The 23,677-nt window shown below is 34.1% G+C and overlaps 2 protein-coding genes and 1 long non-coding RNA gene across 4 annotated transcripts in view; 2 read left to right on the plus strand and 1 right to left on the minus strand.

Moving 5' to 3' along the window:
* The window catches only part of LOC115452728 (calcium uniporter protein, mitochondrial), a 180,337-nt gene that overhangs the window by 1,072 nt on the left and 155,588 nt on the right, over nt 1-23,677 (plus strand). For both annotated transcript variants that reach the window (XM_037443561.1, XM_037443562.1), the window contains exon 2: nt 9,337-9,445. In XM_037443561.1, coding sequence (XP_037299458.1) covers nt 9,337-9,445 — 109 coding nt within the window. The remainder of the gene's footprint in view (nt 1-9,336; nt 9,446-23,677) is intronic.
* LOC115453926 overlaps nt 9,478-23,677 on the minus strand; it is a 50,462-nt gene continuing 36,262 nt past the window's right edge. Inside the window, exons 2-3 of the mRNA XM_037443560.1 lie at nt 14,792-15,544; nt 9,478-14,368 (exon numbers count right to left, since the gene is read on the minus strand). Coding sequence (XP_037299457.1) covers nt 9,727-14,368; nt 14,792-15,544 — 5,395 coding nt within the window. The 3' untranslated portion in view covers nt 9,478-9,726. The remainder of the gene's footprint in view (nt 14,369-14,791; nt 15,545-23,677) is intronic.
* Nucleotides 18,227-22,194, plus strand: LOC119190777. The gene is made up of 2 exons (XR_005113093.1): nt 18,227-20,237; nt 21,058-22,194. It is a non-coding gene; the product is annotated as an uncharacterized LOC119190777 (long non-coding RNA).

Here is a 23,677-nt window from a genome sequence, read left to right on the forward strand (position 1 = left end):
GTAGATCTAGTAAATTGGAACAGCTTAAACTTATTTTTTACGAAATTAATACAGTGACTGTAAATATCACAAAATAATCTAAAATTGCTTAAGTTGTTCAATCACAAGTAAAAACGTTTAAAATAACAATGAATATTAAACTTAGTATCTGGATTCAGTAATTGTAATCTTAAAATCTGATACGCGCCGCTAATAATAGTTTTTTAAAACTAAAATCCAATTTCATGCTAACTACGATATAATTGTTTACGAATCAATTTTAAACGTTTTATTGTCTATCATAATTATCTACATAATATTTGGATTGATTTAATGATTTTAGTCGACTTGAGGACTACATACCTACTTAGGTATTTTATAGTTAAAATTATACGAAAAATGAGTTTTTATTTGTGACACAAATTGTGTCAAAAGTACCTTGAACGCTAATGCGGAACTCGAGGTTAATAATGCCTCTTTGTTATGATCTTCGTTTTTACCTTAAATTAAAAACTATGATGGTCATGATTTCGTAGTTTCGGTTTGTTGGCATTACAACTAAAGCCAATATTAAACATTATAACGCCGGTTATAACAAACAACATTAACAAACATCAAATATACCTAGTTTATGAAATGTGTCTATCCTATCTGAAAATTAGTCGCGAAATCAGATTCCGAAGAATGTTTCAAACTTAGTTTGTGGAATCTCATTTAGCGAATAGTTCAGTCTGAAATCTTCTGTTAAACCGAACTATATTCTAATCCATCACTACTTTATCGATAAATATTGTCAATAGTGTTGCTTAGGCTTCCGAATTAATATTATAATAATAATATCAGCCCTGTATTATAAACTGTCCCACTGCTGGGCTCGGGTTTCCTCTACTACTGAGGCCTTAGTGCACCAGGCTAGCCTTATCCGGATTGGTAGAATTCACACACCCTCGACAGCTATAGAGTAATTCTCAGGTATGCAGGTTCCCTCACGATGTTTTCCTTCACCGTTAAAGCAAACGATAATTCGCAAAGAATACACACATAATTTAAAAAAAAGTCAGAGGTGTGTGCCCTTGGGATGGCTTCCGAATTGTTCAACATATACTGATTAATGGATTAATACTTTTATTGGTAAGAGGGTAGTATAACATGCTTTTGAGCATATATTATGTGCATCATATAACATGCTTTTGAGCATATATTATGTTCAAGGACTACTTATTACATTGTATTGTGATTTATATTGGGTGTTCGGTAAGACCAACATTCTGGAACACGGTTTCCAATCCTGGTTTGGCGGTGATATTGGATTTTCCTCTCTGTATCAGTTCGGAGTCTGGAATTTGTGCCTGACTTGGTGATAGGTTTGTTTCCTACATCATGGGATGGAACACACGACGCACTTTCGGGGATAAAGTGTGTTCTTTTAGATTAATAATTATTTTTGTGACCTAGAATTCGTATGATTAAATTTTCTTGTATGTATGCCGATATGTTTGACAAGCACAAGTTTCCGTATGTAAGTTGTTAACATTCTAGGCTTATTATTCCACACTAAGATTTGTTCGCGGTGACGCGTATATGAAGCTAGTTTTTGCCTGCGGTCCCGCACATTTCCTAATGGTTATTCGGGATAAAAAGTAGCTTATAGTACTCGGGATTTATGTAGCTTCCTATTATTGAAAACATTTTAAAAATCTATTAAATAGTTCCTGAGATTAGTGCGTTCAAATAAGCTCTTCAGCTTTATATACATATTAGTATAGAAGTATAGATAAGTACAGTATAAAACGTAGTTTATAACACTCTCAGATAATGTCACTTCTTATACCTAAGTGCGAGAATTTCCAAATACAGAGATGAGCGCTCTAAAAAAAATTCTATGTATGGAATTATTCATTAGGTCAAAAATAACGTTAATCGTATTTAAATATAACTCCGCAAATAGACAAACCAATTACTATCTAGACCAGGACAGACTGAAAATCATGGTCTTAAAAATATTAATAACTTGGGAAGGCCTTAACAGCCGATTGCAGAAAAACAGTAGGTAAGTAAAATAAAAAAATCTTACTATATTAAAATCGGTGATCATCAGTCTGAAGGCGCGTCGTTTGGAAATTCTATGTCCATAAGTAGTATCGGCGGTATGATAATTACGATAATAAATAAATCATATTCCGAATCTCTGTTTCAAACCAGTAGAGTTAGTTTGCAAACATATTGTTTTCTATATCATAAATGGGTCTACTCAGTCGGGGTAATGATGTCTTCCAGAAAACGTATGGAAAGCGAGATTTCCGGAATCCCAAATATCCATTTCACGCTAATCTCTATTTTATCGCAGCATACACGTTTCTTCTCGCGTCTTAAGAGTGGTAATGCATTCATTGGGAGTTGCTATTAGCAAATATAACGGACCTCCATACTCAAAATATATTTCGCGTGATCTTTATTATGTACTAGAGTTCCGCTCCGGCTTGCGGATATCAGAACATATATGTAAATTTTTATTCTGCCGTACAAGACATTAATGAATTATACACCTAAACTATTCTCTTAAATCACTTCGTCTATTGACGAAAACCGTATCCAAATTTGTTGGATAGTTTTTGTTTTTATTGCGTTCAGACAGACAGACGCGTTGGGAGACTTTTTTTTATAATATGTAAAGATATTGAGAAAACAAGTTCATGCGAAGACCGTTCATATTATCTCCATATTGTTAACAAATCATTAGACATAAGCGACGATTCACTCGTGGAGTCATCCCGACAATTAGGTCTCTGATAAGCGTAATTACGAGCGAATGATTAAAACGGAACTATAATGCTGTGATTAATGAGTCTATTTAAATAAATAGGTTTTTTATCGTAGTACAAGTTGGTAAAAAGCCCTTTGTGTTGATTATTAAAATAAAAAAGGACGATGAAAATATTATTCATTTTATAGCGTTTTCTAAAATACTTTAGAATATCTGATATTACTAAGATGGTGAAACTGTGCTAGCAAATTAATGAGAAAGGCAGTATTGATACTTGATAGGATCTTTGTAATAATGTTGTTGTTGATTCTTTGTATTGCTGAGAATGCTTATTTAGTAATTGTCGAATGTCAGTTATCATGACTCTTTGATATAGTTTAAATGCGTTGGATTATTATAAGTTATTCGCGATCTGAAACTTTTAATATTTGCAAATATGGTGATCACGAACCCCGCCATACTAATGAATATTGATTTAACTCTATTTAATCACGATGAAAGTATATTTGTCCTGCATATTTACACTCCGTGTCATATGTTCTTGTAAGAATTTTCGCGCGTCATAAGAATATCATTAGTATCGTGTTTGTCACGCTGCAGTCATCAGTCATTCAGTCACGAGTATGTATTATGTGTTAGGTTGTATTGTAAAATCTAGCGTGCAGATATTTGAACCTCGAAGATAATTGCAAAAATTGACTACGAAAATCTATTATATCGCAGCTGAGTTGGGGTTAGAGGTAAATTGTAGATGAAGCTATTCTGGAATTAAGATTTGACTAATCCAAGAATTTAAGGAGTCTCGTGAACAAAGGTGGGGAAAAGGGTTTTCATCGTTTAATTCAACGGGTGTAGTGAAAATTAGTAGATCCTCATTTTAAGGGCTTCAAACAAAACTTGCTACATATATCGCTTTAGTCTAAGCTCGGGTGAATTTATTTAACTAACTCCTGCCCCTTCAAATTTAGAGTGTCTTTGTCAAAGTTCAACGGCTACTTTGCAGTATTCAGTTACTTACTCAAAGAGTGCAGCGAACCGGGAACCGCACTTCATGCGCGGTCACTACTTAGCCGCAGAAGTTTCTCGATGTCCAGAACAAGGCGAAAAGCGAATAGATTCTATCTAGATACATTTGTTTTGAAACTTTAAGCTTCAAGTGTTTAAGCTTTCATACTTGAGTGTAAGAGATTTTCATTCATAAAATGATTTTTTTAAATATCGATCGATGCGGCCTCTATGTGATATGTATTTTCCTAAAGCTATAAAAAAGGAAATATATCTTGGCGCCTTCTTGAAAAAAGAATCTTTGTTATTTTCAACATATATGGTTAGAGATGCATTAACGTTATCAATGGAAACCGAGAGAATTTGTTTCGAGGAAGTTTTTCTTTCTGCGAATGTACTACAGTTTATTTCATGCAATTGGCTCATAGATCAAGGAGGATTACTGTATAAACATTAGATTTATTTACTTAAGATTTATTTTAATCTCACATTAAAGTTAAATGAATTACCGTCTCGACGGTTATCCACGTTCAAATCCTAATGATTTGCGAGGTTGATGACGTCTAGAGATCAACGTTATTTGTTTATTAGCTGGTTGGAAGTTAATGTTTTAATTTATGTCTTCAGAGAAAACAGATCTTACGAGTGTTTAACATTTTCTCGTAATGCCAGAAAACGTGATGCCAACTGTTGTGGCATGAAGCGACAAATACAATTATATAATGGGCACGTAGTCTCGTAAAACTCTGAGCTCTATTATTGTATGAGTGAATTTTGTGTTGTTTCATCCGTTACATTACTTTGTTTGAGGGTTCAACTCATATTTTTTTTTAGGACTTTTACAAATTCTTAGTTATTCGAATTAGAATTCTGTTTTATTTTCAAAATTCCTATTGTTATTTATATTATTTTGGTGTATATCTATTCTATACTTATAATAAATCTGTAGAGAGGTCAATTCTGTACATGAAATATATTTCCAAAATAACTATCAGGGGGTGATTAGGGATCGATACTGATGCCAAAAATGCAATTAGTAAAATTTTTGTCTGTCTGTCTGTCTGTCTGTATAACCGTTATAGAAACAAAAACTACTCGACGGATTTTAACGAAACTTGGTACAATTATTTGTCATACTCCTGTGCTGGTTATAGTATACTTTTCATCACGCTACAATTAATAGGAGCAGAGCAGTGAAGGAAAATGTTGGGAAAACGGGAGAAGTTACTCCATTTTTTAAGCTTCCGTCGCGTGTGCAACCTTAATGGTTAAAGCTACACAGAAATCATGTATGACGGAAATGTTCTCCTTAAAATTATGTAAAAAATATCCCACGACAGCATATGTCTATCTTTTATGGTTGACTCACAATAACACGTGTAACTCCCGATAGCTTAGCAGTTCGAAGCTTTCTCATTATATTTGTCTACTCTTACGTTTATAACACTCTCAGTCATCCCTAATTAAAAAAAGTTAACATTATTAAATATTCCATAAAAAAGAATCATAGAAATCGGTATAGAAACACCAAAGTTATACATGAAATACGCTAATAATAAGCCATCACGCGTGAATACTGAATCATGCTATAAGGATTATTTTTGTATAATATATATAAGGTCGCGAACGCACAGGCAGGCGGCTTGCTTGGCACCTAGAGGCAAGCGAATCACCTAGCGAGTAGCTTCCTAAAACGAACATTCTCGAACGTTCGCGACCGGCTCCATTTTTGAAGTCCGAAATCCACGCGGGCGAAGCTGCGAGCGGAAGCTAGTTTATTAATAATCATGTAAATTTATACTTATTACCTGTAATTCTTCCGTGCAAACATTTTCGGGGAAATTAATCTAGACTAATACTACAAATAGATAATATAAAAGGTTGCTCGTTTAAAGGTTTTAGTTAGAACTAGAGACTCAATATAAAATTTTGTATAGGTAGTTCGCGAAAAGGCAGAACCGCGAACTAAAAAGCGTATAAATATTTGAAGATAAATCCAATAGTATCTGTAGAAACCGCATCAAAATACGTTGAGTGATTCTCGAGATAATGGTCCTCATGTTGACACATGGGCAGATAGGTTTATCTGCCTTTACTATTTGATTTATATTTAGAGAAAAAACAAATATTTTCCTAAAATGGTTATTCATTTGAAATATTTAATTTCATAGAATTAATTTACGTGATTTTATTAATAGCTCAAACATCAAATTACCATTTACCAATGTTTGTGATTTGGGCATCATTGTGAATAGCAAGTTGAACTTTCTGGAACACATCGACAAAATTGTTTCTAAGGCATGGAAAATGGTGGGGCTTATAAAGCGGATGTATCGTGATTTCACGAATATTTTAGCAATATTATTTTTTTATAATGCTTTGATTCGTAGTGTATTGGAATATACTACGTATGGAGTCCTCACCATCGGACTCACATACTGCGTTTAGAACGGGTACAAGAACATTTACAAGGTATGGCATGGCATGGCATGGCATATAAAGACCATCGCTACCCCCATCGTATCGATTATACAACACGGTTCAATCATTTTAAATCTAATTTCTTTAGAAGACTGACGCAAACTATACCAAATGATTTAAATGGTTTAATAACAAAAAATATACTAAATACTGTGGTTAGCAAAGTCAAACAAGCTTCGTATTCGTACATGTTTCTGAACTGATCAAAACAACAAAACAATTGAAACCAAGAAATGCAGGAAACGACCTTGAAAACGAGAAACGTTTTATTTTCTCTCGCCCGTATCTTGCGAGATGCTCTCCAAAAGTAGATCAGGTTTAACATTATCTCGTGTATAGAATTTTTATGTTCCTAATTAGCCGTGAACGAACGATAACAGCCGACCAAAACAATTGATTCATTCAAATCTGTGTCATCAAGGTCATAGAACGTAATCAATTCACAGTTCATTGCACCGCAACCTGTCTGTATCGTGTACCGCGCTAGTATCGTTTTAGAAGTTTGATTTCGTTTTAGCTTGTATTTTTTTTATAATGAGCATTTGGCCAACGTCTTTGTAGGGTAGGCACTCTCGTCTCCTTATTCAGTGCAATAAAATAGGTACGGAGTGATACCTACGTTCGACATGGAGGCTATTTGTCGCAAAGTTTGCTTTCCAAACCTGGTTTTGGCGGACTACTAAAGAGGCGAATACAATAGTTTTTGTCTCGTAGCAGTAGCCAAATTTCTAAGATTTTAGCGGTGATTGCACGGCATTACTCTCTTTTCTGTACTGGTTAGGTGCTTCGCTACATTTCGCAGTAATGGAAGTTAGCTTCCTACTATTACAAAAAGTATAATATTCCTTGAAAATAATTGATTTAATATCGGCACCATAGCCGGCATCATTGATGCAGTATAGTCCGGAATAAAATGATCCGTGTAGGAGGTCACGACCCTCAGCATTGAGGACATCGACGCAAGAAGAAGAAGTCTGAAGATTTAACACGAATTACTAATATTTTATTGATAAAAATAGAGAATCGAATTGGACATACATATTGATGCTGTTTAAAAATCAACATAGAAATTTAATATATCAAATATCAATTGGCTTATATGATGATTTTTTGCTGTGGCTGATTGTTCTTTTAACTTTCTTTACCTTTATCCAGTAGGATTGGTACAACTCGGTTCTTACACGCACGCTTCATTTTACGAACGGGCGCCTTGCCCCTAAATTGCAAGCCCCTGGAGGATCCAGTTCCTAGTAAATATGTTATAAACACCTAACCTGGGGTTCGAGCGCAAGACGTCTCTGTCAATAGCTTGTTTATGCTGGCGTTAGTCCAAGAAGGCGGTAATTATCAAGAACATTGTAATTAGCTAATAAACAATTGGAACCAACTGTTTGTTGGAATGCAAACAGGACAAGTCAGTACCATTGTTAGAATTTTATTTTTTTTGTAAATATAGGCATTATTTGATAATGGACATTGTTTAAAATTATTCAATAACCTATCGTAATTTTATTGTTTCTTTTTCAATAGTTTTATAGGTTGAAAATTTGTGCATTATATGACGGGAGGCGTGGTCCCGGATCATTTTAGTTCGAAAATAAGCTTGATAACCCATGCTTGCTCTCTTGCTTGCTCCTCGTGAATAAGACGTGAGCCTTTAAGTGACGTCACTGACCTTAGTTATATGTACCATGTTTATCGTATCAGATGTTACGCTTATTTACTTTTCAATCGTATTGATTTCATAAAAGGAAGTTGCTCATATGAATAGTCATTATTTTTTTTGAATACCTACTTTACAATGTATATTATATTTGTTGGTTCGATACTACAGTAATGGTACAACTACTTGGTATGCTACGCATGCGGTTTTGCACTCACGAGATAAATTTACGAAACTAAAAATATTTCTGCATAGTTGAAGATCACCTTTAGAACGCGAGGTCGAAAAAAACTTGTAAATATTTTTTTTAAAAGAATAACACCTAGCTGAAATGTGTACAGAATAATTTTGTTTTTACCTCACGACGTCTTAACTTTGGTTTATCTACTGACGTTAGCGCTTTGAAAACTTTATTAACAAGTTTCTGTTATTCTACAAGCGTGGAGTTGTTACTTGTTTCTGTTGCTAAAAGATAATGGCGTTCCAGTATGACTAAGTCATACGTGAAGCGAAGTTGAAATATGAGAAGTTTGTGTTATATAATATGCGATCATCACTACTATACACTACGGGCGTAGTCAGTGAACGTTTTTTAGATACAATTGACATATTAGATTTTGCAATTGGATCAAATTAGATGTGATCCTTTACATTACGGAGGTTTATCACTAAAACTGACACATAAACAGATTTGTTTAGTAACGGTAAGATTTAATATGAATAATTATCTAAAAATAATTGTTAATATTTTAACATCAATGTATATGCCTTGTTTCAACGGTATAAGTTCCAAATTCGTGTATATTAACGTGTCATTGCCTACGCCCGCATGCGGGTCAAAACCATTCTCAATTAGCATAAGTCTGATTTGTTAAATTACTCTAAAAAGTAATTCGCTAATGGTCCTTATTATTCTTTTACAAGGCAGTTACGAAATTTTAAAGTGGATTAAAAAAAAACGTAATTATCACGAAAGCATTATCTGTTTTTATGGGCAAGTGAATAATTTTTTATTCATGTCACAGAGATAGTTTTAATTTGCATGATCGTAACTATGCGTAAATGCTAACCGTTGTTATGGTGTTCGATTTATTGTTATTCTAAACGCGTGTTTCATTATGTTTAAAGACGTCTAAATGCTTTTCACTTTATTTTACTATGACGTCTATGCAGTGAGATAATTTAAAAAAAAAATGTTTGTTTTCTTATGAAAAAATATATATTTTAGAATTTATTTATCGTTTTTCTGTTGTTGATTGTAACAAATTTTGACCATTTTGTTATATTATTATGATTTTACATAATGTATTATTGTTCTAGTCCAGTTGTGATCTATGTCTTTTAGGTTCAATTACATTATACATTATTATATATACCTTACTAAAATACTAAAATATAATATTTAGTTGCATTATACTTAAATATATATGTTTTTTTATTATAGGAATCATGGTGTCGGCGATGGCGGCCCACCCGCCGCACCTTCTTTACAAGTATATGCGTTCATGGATCAAAAATGTCTCCCACAAAAGTCGACACCGAGAAATCTGACGGTAAGGTTAACAAGAAAAAAAATTATTAAAAAGTTGATTCAAAAAATACGTTTAATACAGAAGAGACCATCACCAAAATTACAGTACAATTTTTGGAATGTTAATATGTATCAATATACGCTACAAATAGTTTGACTATAAACTAAGTTAGATACATGATTATTCTACGATAATTGTTTTTATACGTACTATATCTAGTAATAATTTAAGTCATTTGAATACAGATCACAATTTATGTAAGCACCAGCTTAAACTCTTACAATTAATCATAATTATTTATATTAATTCAGTGACTTATTACTATTTAAACTATCGTAACAGGATTCTAACACTTCGAATTCCTCGAATACCATTTCTCCAAACTTTCCCGTCGTCGCTTTGCTTTGTTCCAGGTTATCATTCACGTAATAAAATTTCTTTTCAAAGCTATGCGGGTCAGTTGAAGCTTTTTCCGCCTGGGATCCTGCTTTTTGATTCTCTACGTTTTCTTTACTTTCTTGGTCTTTGGTCTCTTCTTTTTCGTTTGTTTCTACAATTACTGGCGGGTTCGGTTGTGAAACGGTTTCACTTTTTTTTATACCATCGTCATTTTGTTTTGTTACTTCAAATTTTGGTTTAAGAATCACTTTTTTAATTTCGTTGTCTTTGCTCTCAAAGGGAGTTTTAGCTATACCTTTGCTGTAGCTCTCAAGCCTACATATTTTATTTTTTACGGAATTCTCATCGTCGTGTACCAATGGTGGGTCTTCTTTAGATAATTGTTTCCTGTATTTTACTCTAGGGTTTTTGCTGTCGTCAGTGCCTGTTAATTCTAACCGACTGCTGCAGCTGTTGGACTTTACTAGTTTAAATTTAAATCCGGGAAAACCTTCTCTTAGTTTGTTTTTTTCTTGATTTTGACTTATTGCGTCTTCTGAAGCGTTTGAGTTTCTTTTTTCTGTTACTATTTGTTTATGTTTGTCAGCAACAAGACATGAACACTTGTCTCCTCGGCATTTCGTTTGACAAGAATAACAATCTCTACTGCAGTTTTTTTGTAAACTTTTAATTTCTTCCATTATTGCTTTTGTCATAGGACTGACTGACGTTTTGGAATTTAAAACTTTCCCACCATAATATGTCACTGATGTTCCGCAATCTCTGATTTTCTTTAATATATCTGGACTGACGTATTGACTTTCACAGCAAAAGTCTTGACTCATTGAGTCGCAGAGATATTCTTCACTTGAACTATAAGCATTGTCTTTAAGATGCTTCTGTGGATATGGACTAAGACCATCTGTTTCGTATTCGTTGTTAGAACTGAGATCCCCACTGGATACTCCACTGGAAAGACTAGCATTGTCCCACTTTTTATTTCCATAGTTAGTGTCTATGGTCAACTGCCTAATAACCTTCTTTCTACCGCCGTTTTTGGTCCCTTTTGACTCTTCGTTTAAATTTCTGTATGATGTTGCACGCCGAGTCAAACCGATATTTTCATCAATTAGTGGAGGATCGTGAGTCATAGGTGTTTTCATTTTTAAGGTATCCTCAAATAAGTTCCGAACTTTCTTAACTGTATCTGGATTGGGCAATTCTTCTTCTATGATTTCTTTATTTACTCTGATAGGGTGGTAAAAAAAGTGTCGTCGAATGACATTTTTCGATTTATCAGTTTGTCCAGCGTTACTGTCATTTTTCTTTAAAAGTGTTGGTGGAATCTTGCACGTATCTGTATTTTTTCTAGGTACCGGTTCAACTTTTGTTCTGACGGGTTCAATAATTACAATATTATTATTTACGAGAAGTTCTTGAAAGCTGTAATCTTGTAAATATTGCAACAAGCCGTCGAATTGCGCTTCCTTACGATAGTTGGCTATCATACTATTTTTGAATAGTTCGGATTTCATTACTTTATATCGGACATGATCAAATTCGTCACAACCTTTTTCATAACTTTTTGCTTTTATTAGCGTAGCTTGGGTTTTTTGATTTTGGTTATCGTCACTGCTTAATTCCACAATTTCAATTTCAGGCGTGTCTCTATTTGATTCAATATCAGATTCTTTGCGTATGGGTTTTTCATATGTGTTTTCTTGAGTTTCTTTAACGATTTTCTCTATAGGCGGTTCCTCTACTTCAGAATCACTTTTGACCTTTTCAGTTTCATCTTTCCATAGTTGTAATTTGGTCTGACTTAATTTTCTTATACTGTCAACAATTTTAACACTTTCTAAAGATTTGATAATGCTTCCTACAGATATTTCAGGAATACGTATGTGGTTTTCATCTTTTTGTGGCTCTTTGTCATTGCCGCTTTCAATATCAGTTTTACTGTTAGAATCTTCTTGCGTTGCATTTACATCTTGTCTTATGTTTCCTTCAGGCGATTTATCTATAAGTTTAGACCAGTAATTTTTAACTGAATTTAGTTTCTCTTGATATTCAAGATCTGTCTTTATGGCGTTATTTAATTTTTCTTTAACGTTGTTTTCTATCTTAATATCTTTGATTTCTTCTTTAACCTCAACCGGCTTTTCTGGTTTAATGGTATTGTTTAATGTTACTTTTGATTCAGACCCAGTGTCTACATTTGAACTGGCACTATGTTTTCTACTCTTTGAATCTATTACTGTTAGTACTTGCGGTCGAGTCATTGTTGTAATTACTTTTTTAAATGTATGAATGGAAGACTCTGGACAGTTTTTATTTTCTTTTATCACTAGCTTTGGTGGCGCCTTTTCAAATTTATTTTGCACAAATGCAATTTTCTCACAGGTTTCTTTTTTAAATTTCGGTATCGTAGTTTTAACGACTTTATTGAGTTTTATTGTTATAAACGGATCTTTAGGCGTGTAAAAACTTGATGTATCTATAAAACTTTCAGACAATGTTTTTTTAGTTTCCTTAGATTTTTCTATAATGGCTTCTTCAATTTTTGTATCTTTCTTTGATTCTGATGTTGTTTCTGTTTTAATTGATAGAGCCGATTTCGGTTCGCTAGGTGCAACTAAATCTTTATTATCTTTTAAGTTTTGTGTTAATGGAGGATTAATAACAATAGTTTGATGCCCGCTTAAAGGAACAATTGTAATATTTGCGTCAGAAGATGTCTTGAACGACTGGACTCGAGACAATAGGGAATTATTTTTTATTTCTTCGATTTGAGGAGATTTCACTAATAGTGGTTCGTTACTTTTGGTAACACTTTTCTCTATACTGTTTGGACTGGGTACACGATGATCTTCATCTAAAGATGGCTCGCGTTGTCTAAGTGAGTAATGTTTTTTAATATTTGTTTTAGTTTTCTTGTCTTGTAAGGTTTTATTTATATTATCGTTTGAAAGAGATTTTGATTTGTTTATTTCTGGTTTATGTTCAGTATTTATGTAAAGTTTTAAACTTTCTGATTTTGTGATCAATTTGTTGTTTCTTATTGTTCCTTCGATTTCATTTATTTCCCTCTCGTTTTGATGATATTCTGTTCTAAAGTAATTTGCGTCCTTATCGTCAGCGTTAGAACTGTCGATAGTGATAATTGATTTTAAGTCGTCTTCTAGTTTTGAAAAAGTTTGTATTACTTGTGGCTCAGAATAATCTGGTAGATATATACAATTATTCGTCTGGATTTTAATGTTATGTTTGGGTATTGCATATGTTTTATTTAATTGCCCGTAATCATCGTTACTCTTAGCAGACAAAATATCACGAAAGTGGGACTGCGTTAGCTCACAGGAGGTTTCACAAGGTATATCTTCAGGATCTTCTTGCCTCAACTGAGCGTCAATTCGTTCTGATTTTCTAAGACATTTACTAATATTTATGTCAGGCAAAGAGTAATACTGGTTCTCTATCAATGTTGTTACAAATGGTTCTGTGGTTATATTTTTTGACGTGCAATTACTTTTAGTAGAATAAGTATCACTTTCAATGTATGTGTTGCTGACGTAGACTTCGTTGTTCTGCTTTTTGAGAATTTCGTTAAATAGATTTTTGTTTTTATTTAGAAATGAGTCTCTTCGGATATCTGCAAACGTCTTTTTCTTATTTACCTTGGTATATATTGGATCACCGTCAGATGTATTGAATTTTTCGCAATTTATGGTTTGTGAAGAAGTAGAAGCGTTTTCTTTGAATTGAGAATCGCAATACTCATCAATCTTTTCAGCTAGGGAGTTGGCTAAGTATTCCAATTTATGAGACTTCTCTGATGAGGCTATAGATATTGAAATATAGGAAGTGATACTATCAGGTGGACTTGAAATAGTTTCGTCGTTTTCGGAAACTACCGACTGTCTGTCAGTTTCTTCTTTTATTTCAGTTGGATTTATATCTTTCGGTATCGAATCTTCTTTATATTCACTTTGTTTGCTTTTTAATGAAGTGTCGTCAAACGGTTTTGGTGTGCTAGCTGCCTTTATATCGTCAGATTCGTTCTTATCTTTTTCACTACGTGATAGACTATCGTTGGTGAATGATTTTGGCGTATTATTTTTAGATCTGTCTTTATCTTCGTTGTCAGTACAGTGTTCGTCTGTTGTCACGTATAATTCTTTGCTTAGATTTGGAGATGGAATAGACCGTTCTGTTTCAGGAGAACTTTCTTTATAACTTTGTCTATGTTCTTCAAAATTGTAATGTTTTCTTACGTAGTTGGAATCTAAGCTATCAATTTCGCTTGGATTCCGTGAATGTCCGATACTATCTTCAGACAGATTTGTTTGTTTCAATTCTTCGTTTAAATTAGTCCAGCTTCCGCTTACAGATCTGGACCGATGACTCTCATTGCGAGATACAGCGTCTTCTTTATCTGATTTATGATCAGTACGTTCAGGAGTTTTTGTATGGTCGTTTATGTCACCGAAACAAGAAGCAGTACTGTCTATATAAATACTTTCCAAAACTTCTTCCTTAGTTTGGTATTTTGTACGACCAATTAACCTGCAATAGAAAGAAATAATTAGTTTAAAACATTAAATATATTTTTTATGCCTTTTGGAAATTATGAAGTTATCGTGGGGATAGTAAAATGGGGTACGTAAAATTTTCAATATCACATATTTCAGACGAGAAACTTTGCAATTGACAAGCATTAGTTTGTGTGCTGACATCAAACTTGCAGCATCTTGTCCCCTAGCGGCTTATTTTTACGCTGCGTCAAAACTTTGCTAGTTTTATTAATAAACAATATAAATAGACATTTTTAAAAATCCAGTGATTTGTAGATTTAACATATTTTTATACTTGGTTTAATAAAAATATATTGACAATTAAGGCGCAAAATATTTTTAAAATATCACGTTCTGAAACTTGGTTAAAGTTGCTTTAATGATGTAGTTTAAAATAAAATACTGTTTTTTTTACCTGTCTTTGAAGCAGGGCTTATCAAACAAGCGGGCGCGAGGTATTAGCTGAGATCTTTTACTTTTCGAATGATTCTGAATTTGTAGGTCAGTAAAGGTTTCCTCTCGTATAACAGCCAAACTTCGACTGCGCCGTAAGTTCGATCCTTCCGATTCTTTGTGTTTGCACAATCTTCCGTAACTACCAGTGAATTCTGTGTCGGAATTTGAAAATCGCTTTTGCAGAAGTTCCTCTGCTGCTTTTGATCGTGTTAAATGTTGATAAAACTCGTCTTGGGGCAACTGAATAGGAAGCTTGTAATATTCAGCTAATTTGCTTTGATACTTCTCATGTTTTTTACTTTTGTTTTCGCTCAATTCTTTGTCTTTCTCTTTACTCTTAGATAATTTCCTCTTCTTGGGACGTTCGTCTTTACTCTTATTAGACTCTAATGAATTCCGCGGTCTGTCGAATTCTAACGTTTCAGTGGGGTTCTCAAAGTATTGTATGTCACCGACGGTGTTTGCCGCGGACTTGTGGTCGTCCTGACTCGATTTCCTCTCGACAAGTTCTCGAAGGCGGCTTCTTGTGGAGCTTGTGTTTGAGGTCACGCTCTCTGGCCGTTTGTTTGATTCCAATGACCGTCTGAATAAGCTTGTCTTGATCGATCCGAAGTCGCCTTCGTCTTGACAAGAAGCCGCTGAGAAATTCTGTGCCCTTATTCGGTCAACGTGATTCTGACTAGAATACGACGCGACCGAGTCCACCGAGTGTCTGGAACGCAAAACACAACAGATTAGATTAAGATTCTCCATGCTCCAGATAGTGATGTTTGCATAAGATATCTTGTTTCGACGCGGCAGGTTTGAGTCATCATCTTTAATGAAGTCGTGTTTGCTTTTTCAAGCAATTTATTGTCGCTTATGCAACGTATCTTCGCGTATAAATTCAATAGATATTATTTTCCAATAATGCCGTAGTTGGATGTAAACTTATTGGAATTATGTTTAAAGCCTGATGTAATTGATCATTAAACACATTTATCTTATGATGTCTATCAGGACGATATCGGATCGGTTAATAGCTGTACATTTTGTTAGCATTAACTAGATTTTAGTATGATGTTCGTTGATGTGGACAACATTGGCGCTTGGCCAGGACACAGAGCCGTTGACAACAGTCACTCTATCAATGATATACAAAAATGTTCCTTATATTTGCAGCGTGAAACGGCTCCCGTAAAAATATTAAACAGTTTTTTGACATGCCTTCCTATTTCCTAGCGAAGTTTCGCCTTCGATTCGTATTTGTAGAAAGTATAAAAAGATTCATGATAATAAATATGAGACATGTAAAATTTCTGGTGTATGAATATTTTATCAGTTCATGTTTCTATTTATTATTTTATGGTTTATGTTTGTTTATTCCACATAACAATAAAATTAGCACTTTATTCTTATTAAATAAACTTTAATTTAACTTTGCACATGTACATTGACAAGATTGCAGTTGCATAGAGGAAGTAACACAAAACGTCATCCGGTGCCATACTTAAAATTCATAGACTAACCATAAATTATAATGTATCCAGAGTATTTTTTATTGTATTAAAACTTATAGTAGTTTATTTATTAGACAGCTCGTAATGAATAATCATAATAGAATTAGAATGTGATCATTAAGTCCGTCTGTAATGGCAATTGGCAATGGTTAAAGCAATACGTATTTCAGCGACCGGCGGTAATTCATATTTCATTGCACTCGATGCTCGGTGCTTCAAATACTAAATGAATGAGAATATTTATTGAATACACTCCATTTCTAAAGAGGACTCTATATATTTCATGTAATTACTTTATTTATGTGTGAACATGTATACCAAACAAGGATATAATATATTATATATATCAAAATGATAATGTAAAAGGTGATATACAAAAACTAATGCATATCAGACGTATCTGAGGTGTCTGCGATGTGTTTTTATAAATAAAACGACGTACGCAAACAAAAAGATTCGATGAAAATATAATATTTTGTAACGTCACAAAACAAAATAATAATAGTTACGTGAAAACTACATAATTTTCGGGATAATGACTCTCATGCACACTAATTCTAGAATGTAGACTAGGTAATGGATAGATGACAAAACTCTTGGATATTTTAACGAGTTCTAAAGTACATGACATCTGCAGAGAGCATTTGAAACGATGCCAAAGCGTCTGTCTGTAATAAATATTTGGCGCTCCGTACCCCCATACAATATGGCTGTGGGACTGATGCTTAAGGGTTTTACATTTTCAAGACGTATCCGGAAAACTGGTAACTTATTATGTAAAAGGCATTAAGCGGCAAGTTTGTAAGTGGAATACTAATCACGATAGTCAACACTGTTGTGTTCTGATAGATTTCAATTTTGGTGTAAGGAATCCATTGAAAGAAAATAGCAATGTATAATTTATTTTCCATGACAAGAACCTTGGTGAAGGAATTGAAAAATATGTAATACGTATTCAATATATCGTTTTGCTAGTTTTAGTTCAAGTACACAATGCCGAATTTTATTGTCAAAACGTCTGTGTGAGTTTTAATTTCCTAAGCGCTATAATTATGTTTATTTAGTGCAGCTGGCCCAATGTTTGTAATCCATTTGTAGTATTGTTCTTGGCAGCCATTGTATGGACTCTACCAATCTGGAGCCAACGTCTTATGTTTTATTTGAGGCGTTTGTACGAGAAACACTAAACTTCGTACAGTGTTACGTCAACTGAATACGTAACAAACATTTGTTCCAAAATGTATGGGAATATTTGTTGGTTAAAGCGGATATTCAAGGCATGTTTTGTCGAGAATATGGCTGATGTCAATTCTATAGTAAATATTCTTCCCTTATCATTGTCAATAACAGCTGTTCGTTTAATAAAAAAACAATCCGAAACAATTTGAGTCGAGACGTATTAATGAAGTACTTTTTAAATATACCTTATATATCTTTCATATTATTCATAGCTATATAGTTGACAGAGTATGACGATGTCAATTAGGGAAATCTGTGTGCTCTTGATATCTAGATGAGAAACATGTTGTGGTCTGTTTTGTAGACCAATAGAGCGTGTAGAGATTAACTAATAACTCCGAGCTACTCACAAAGGCAGATTAACTAAATAATTTAGACTCTGAGTTTATTGAGATTATTACTGATGCGATTATTATCCTGACTAACAGGAATTTGAGGAATTAATTACGTGTATTGGTAACAAAATGGATTGGCGTGTACGCAAACAAAACGGTTATTGAAGGAACGATTTCTAATGACATATTGATTGTTTTTTATGTAAAAGGTGGCCTTCACTATGAAATACGGTATTCAGTGAACTGCCCTTCGCCCTTTATATATGACAGAAGTTATTATTATCGTCAATTATAGTTATTAAAAATATGATAGATCTTAATATCTATCTATGTTTTCATTCTGTAGTTATTAGATTGGATTAGAGATGCAATCGGTGTTTTATTTTTTACGTATATTATATAAATTATTTTCAGTTTTCATGACTGGCCGCCTAACTAGTTTCTTTAGGGTATAATATCCCGGGCGAATGGTATTAAAATACAAGTTATTGCTCAATCGGGGTATTGAACCTTGAACCTTTAAGTCATGATATGCTATTTCTCAATTAATGTGACTAGAATTAATAAATAAACCAGTCTAAAAAAATACCGAAAAGTGTTTCGAGGAATGTAGATATTGCATAAGATTTAATGTCATTTGTGCGTCCTACAAGGATTGTTGCCAAAACAAATATTTCACTGTGTAATATTTATAGCCATTGTTCGCAGTTCTCTCCGTGCGGAAGTTCCCATCCCGACGAATTGTGTAACCAAATGGAGTAAAAAGGCCAAATGCTAGTACAGAATACGTGTTGAGAGCTTTTTATCCCTGATTTATATATTACTTTAGATTAAGATATCCAGTGAAGAGCGTTTGTGCGCTTCCTTCGATATTGCGAAATGTTTTTGTTTTATTCGTGCTTCGCATTTAGATGTTGTTAAATCGATTGCCAGTTGTGATAATATTTTTAATCTCTATGTTATGTTTTTTTATTCATGCATGGCATTGTGACCTTAATGTACCTGATGTTAAGCGGACTGGACATAGTGAGGGTCAATGAGGATTGCCTCGCAACACAACTATGCTAGCTTGTTTGAAACCTGATAAACACAGTTTTGCTGGTGGCAGGATATTTGTGCTCGCCCGGATATTTGTGGAAGTTTTATTACCGGCCATAGTGGCCTAAGTGTCGCGTTTCGGGATCAGCCTGTATATATCCGGTTTCAATTATGCCGGCATAATTGTGTGTAATCAAATCCCAGTAACATTTAACAATGAGTTGTATTTTACAACGCAGCGTAAGAACGTCTATAAATATTCATAGCCGAGACACTGTTTGGGCCAGTGCCCTATCTTTTGACAGTCACTAGACTTCGCAGTCACTGCGACGCGGCGTTAGGTTTCCTGACCGCATTATTTTTATTTATTTATTCATACCACGTGTAATAATAAATTTATTGCATAATGTTGGTTAAATCTTCTGTAAATATTGGGTGGGTATTATATCAGGCTAAAAAAATTGCTGAAAGGTGTTCTAGGGTAACAGCGCCGTAATAGACTAGTGATAGATAGTGACTTTATTATAGGGACGATGGACATTAATGAAACATTGTAAATGAAAATAATCTGTATTTTTAGTGTTGTTGTAATATTTTTTTTTATTTTACGCCCATAAAATTTTACGTATTTTGAATTGTATGCGTGTTTTTATATATAAAAACATGGTTATACAAATGATAGTAATAGGACCATTTCTCGAACATGCTTTAAAAAAAATAAAAAAACTAATCACGGAAATCGGATTACAATTCTTCGATTTAGCGGTGTAAATACATAAAACAAATCGAGAATCTCATCTTTTCTTTAGAAGTCGTTAAAAATACTCTACCATCCAATTGAAGAATTGGTGGTTTGAAATTCTTTTCTTAGCGTGATTTGAATAGTTGGCGTTTCGTAACCTTACAACTGGCGAACGGAGCCAATAATCTGAAGGCATGCGTCCCATTCGGCGGGGTAACAATGTTATTCCGGGTAAATTAAAAGTCACGGAGTTTGAAACGATAGGGCGCGGGTGTAAGTACGATATAGTGGGTAATGAAATGTAGGTACGAGTATGTGTGCACATGGTTTTGTCTAAAGATAGATATAATTAATTCCGTTTTGGTATGTGTGATGTATTGATATTAAAGATCAGCACAGTCCAACGGTAACGCAACACTTCCGAGCCGTTGGCGGCGCAGGGCGGACGTCTCCGGTGTGCTGTGCTGTACTTACTGTTTACGTTATTGTTTTATTTCACTACCAAAGAACACATAAAGTGAGGACACCACATTGGCGACGAGTAAACGCGCAGTAAGTAAAATCACACCGAATTTACGAACTTAGTACCTGCTCACGGATTTTGATCAGCAAAATATTTTGTTTGAACAGACAAACAATTATGTATATTTTGTGTTCCGACACTTAGTATATCCTCACGTTTCGGTAAATGTAAGTATTTACCATAGGAAATAAAATTATTGCATACGTACATAAAAAAAAATCATGTTTCTATACAATTTAATACAATAGTATTCTGCTGTTGATCAAAACCCGTTTGCCAATACCTATCGAGTAATAAAATACTCGATCAAAGATTCGTTATGTTCCAGCGATGATATCGCTTATTACTTATTATAACAATATGCCGCCTCAATAATAATTCTGAGGATGTGCCAATGCGTTCCTGCCGAAAGGTAAAGAGTGTCGTAAAACAATAAGGCTAAGAATTACGAACAAATACAAAGAAAGTATTGTGAATTCTGTCTATCGTTGGTTACCGGGCAAAATATCCGACTCAAAACGGTGTTTACTTTTAAATGGCCGTCTTGTTAATATATCGAATGACTGTTTTGTTTCGTGCAGGTACTTTTAAACTGCTTTAGATTTTGTTTATATAATATTAAATATGAGACAGTACCGAGTTCTCTTGTTATGTACGCTATTATTATGTTTAGTACAAAAAATCTTTAGAACAAAGCTTATTACACACAGTTGGTGCTTAAAGTTTAAACAAAAAAAATTAATAACTGTACACAAATTTTAATAATTTCTTACAGATTTAAGATACATTTTCTTAGGTATAGATTAATTGAAATCAGTACATTTACGAAGTCCCCTCTGTTATTTACAGATCGTCTCAACATGTCACACTTACAAATAACAACAATCGAACCATTTAACTGCGAGGGTGATCCAGTCTCTATAGGATCCCGTTGGGAAAAATGGAAACGCGCTTTAGAAATATATTTTATAGCAACCAATGTCAGTGATCATAAAACAAAGCGTGCGATTCTCCTTCATTCGGGAGGAATGACATTACAAGATATTCATTTTAATATACCCGGAGCTCACGTGACTGATCCCGACGCGACTGATGTATATGAAATTGCGATAAAAAATTAGATGAATATTTCTCCCCAAAACAGAGCTATTTATTTGAAAGGCATGTATTTCGTTTGATGAAGCAAGAGGCTGACGAAAAGTTTGATAAATTTTAATCCGTCTTAGACAACAAAGCACCAAATGTAATTTTGCAAAGGAAGACGAAAGTCTCATCGACCAAATTACAGAAAAGTGTAGCTCAAATAAATTAAGGAAAAATATTTTGACGCTTGGTGACACGGCAACGATCGAAAAGATAATTGTCGAAGCTAATTCTTTAGAAACTGTCGAAAGACAACTAACGGAGTTCCACGATAGACAGAGCAATACTTCAATCAGCCTTAATAAAATCGACACAAAAACTACAAAACAATACACAAAAAGAGGTTAATACCTGCTGCCGGTGTGGTAGTAAAAATCACAAAAGTGATAGTAGTACCTGCCCTGCAAGCAATGCAAATTGCATCAAATGTGGCTACAGAGGCCATTTCCAAAACCAGTGTAGAACAAGGGCCAATAAAAGAAAGAGTTCCCACCTCTCGTCAAATGACAATAATAAAACTAAGCAGCAAAAAACGAAAGCCACAAAAAATACAACTGTGGACTATATTTTTCACATCGATGGCGATGACACAATTGACTGCCAGGTAGGTGGAGTTAACATCAAAATGCTTATTGATTCTGGTAGCAAATCCAATATCATTAATGATAAAACTTGGGACCATATGAAACAATCAAATGTTGTAGTCTTCAACCAACAAAAAACTTCAGACAAAATATTTCGAGCTTACAGTGCCAAATATCCGTTAAAAGTTTTGGGTTTGTTTGATGCACAGATAAAAGTTGGTCCCAAATCATTAAAATCAACATTTTATGTAATTGAAAATGGATCAAAGAACCTTTTGGGAAAAGAAACAGCCATTTCTTTAAACGTCCTTAAATTGGGATTAGACATCAATGCCATTGAGCAACAACAATTTCCCAAGTTCAAAGATATCCAACTCGAAATCACCATTGATAAAACGGTAACTCCAGTTTGCCAACCATATAGACGAGTCCCTATTCCTCTAGAATCTAAAATAAACGATAAAATAGACGAACTGGTAAAATGGACATCATTGAACCAGTAGACAAGCCATCATCTTGGGTTTCTCCTATGGTACCGGTTCTAAAACCTGATGACGATATACGTATTTGTTTAGATATGCGTGCTGCTAATAAAGCTATTATTAGAGAAAATCACCCTTTACCCACCATGGAACAGCTAATTCCCAAATTAGGTAAAGCTACTTTTTTTTCAAAATTAGATATTAAAAATGCTTTTCATCACGTTGAACTTAAAGAAAGTAGTAGAAATATAACAACTTTCATAACTAGCAAAGGGCTTTTCCGATACAAACGACTAATGTTTGGAATATCATGCGCACCTGAACATTTTCAAAAAATTATGGAAAAAATGTTATTACCATGCCAAGGTGTGGTAAATTTCATAGATGATATTGTTGTCTATGGGTGCGATGAAAAAGAGCATAATGATAGGCTCCAACACGTTCTACAAGTCCTCAAAGAGAACAACGTATTATTGAACAAAAAAAAGTGCGTTTTCAAAACAAAATCTATCCAGTTCCTGAGCCATAATCTTTCGTCAGTAGGCGTTAAACCACTTAATAAATATATCAAAGCAATACAAACATTTAGACCACCGGAAACCATAGAAGAAATCCAAAGCTTCCTTGGGTTGATTAATTTCGTGGGAAAGTGGATTCCAAATTTATCAACCTTAACGGAACCCCTTCGGCAGTTACTTAAGCAACAAGGGCACAAAAAGACTAACATTTCGCCGCTGTGGCAAAATAAGCAAGTAAAGGCTTTCGATGAATTAAAAAGTCTCTTGCCAAAATTCCTACCCTTGGTTATTATGACCCAAAAGATCGTACCCAAGTAATTGCCGATGCAAGTCCTGTAGGTTTAGGAGCAGTACTGCTCCAGTACGATAATAGAGGACCCCGAATAATTGCTTTCGGGAATAAAAGTTTAACTGACGTTGAAAAGCGATATTGCCAGACCGAAAAAGAGGCATTAGCCTTAGTCTGGGCGGTTGAGCATTTTCATATGTATCTATATGGTAAACATTTTGAGCTTATCACAGATCATAAGCCTCTTGAAATTATATTTGGACCGCGATCAAAGCCATGTGCACGAATCGAACGTTGGGTTCTTCGATTACAGGCATATGACTATAAAGTGATCTATAAACCCGGGAAATCAAACATTGCAGATCCATTATCCCGGCTGTGTAAAAATAGCTCCAAACTGGAGAGTCCGTTTGAAGATGAATATCATGTCAACCAGATAGTTCAATACGCGCG

Source organism: Manduca sexta, chromosome 26, assembly GCF_014839805.1.
Source record: "Manduca sexta isolate Smith_Timp_Sample1 chromosome 26, JHU_Msex_v1.0, whole genome shotgun sequence".
Classification (NCBI taxonomy): Eukaryota; Metazoa; Arthropoda; class Insecta; order Lepidoptera; family Sphingidae; genus Manduca; species Manduca sexta.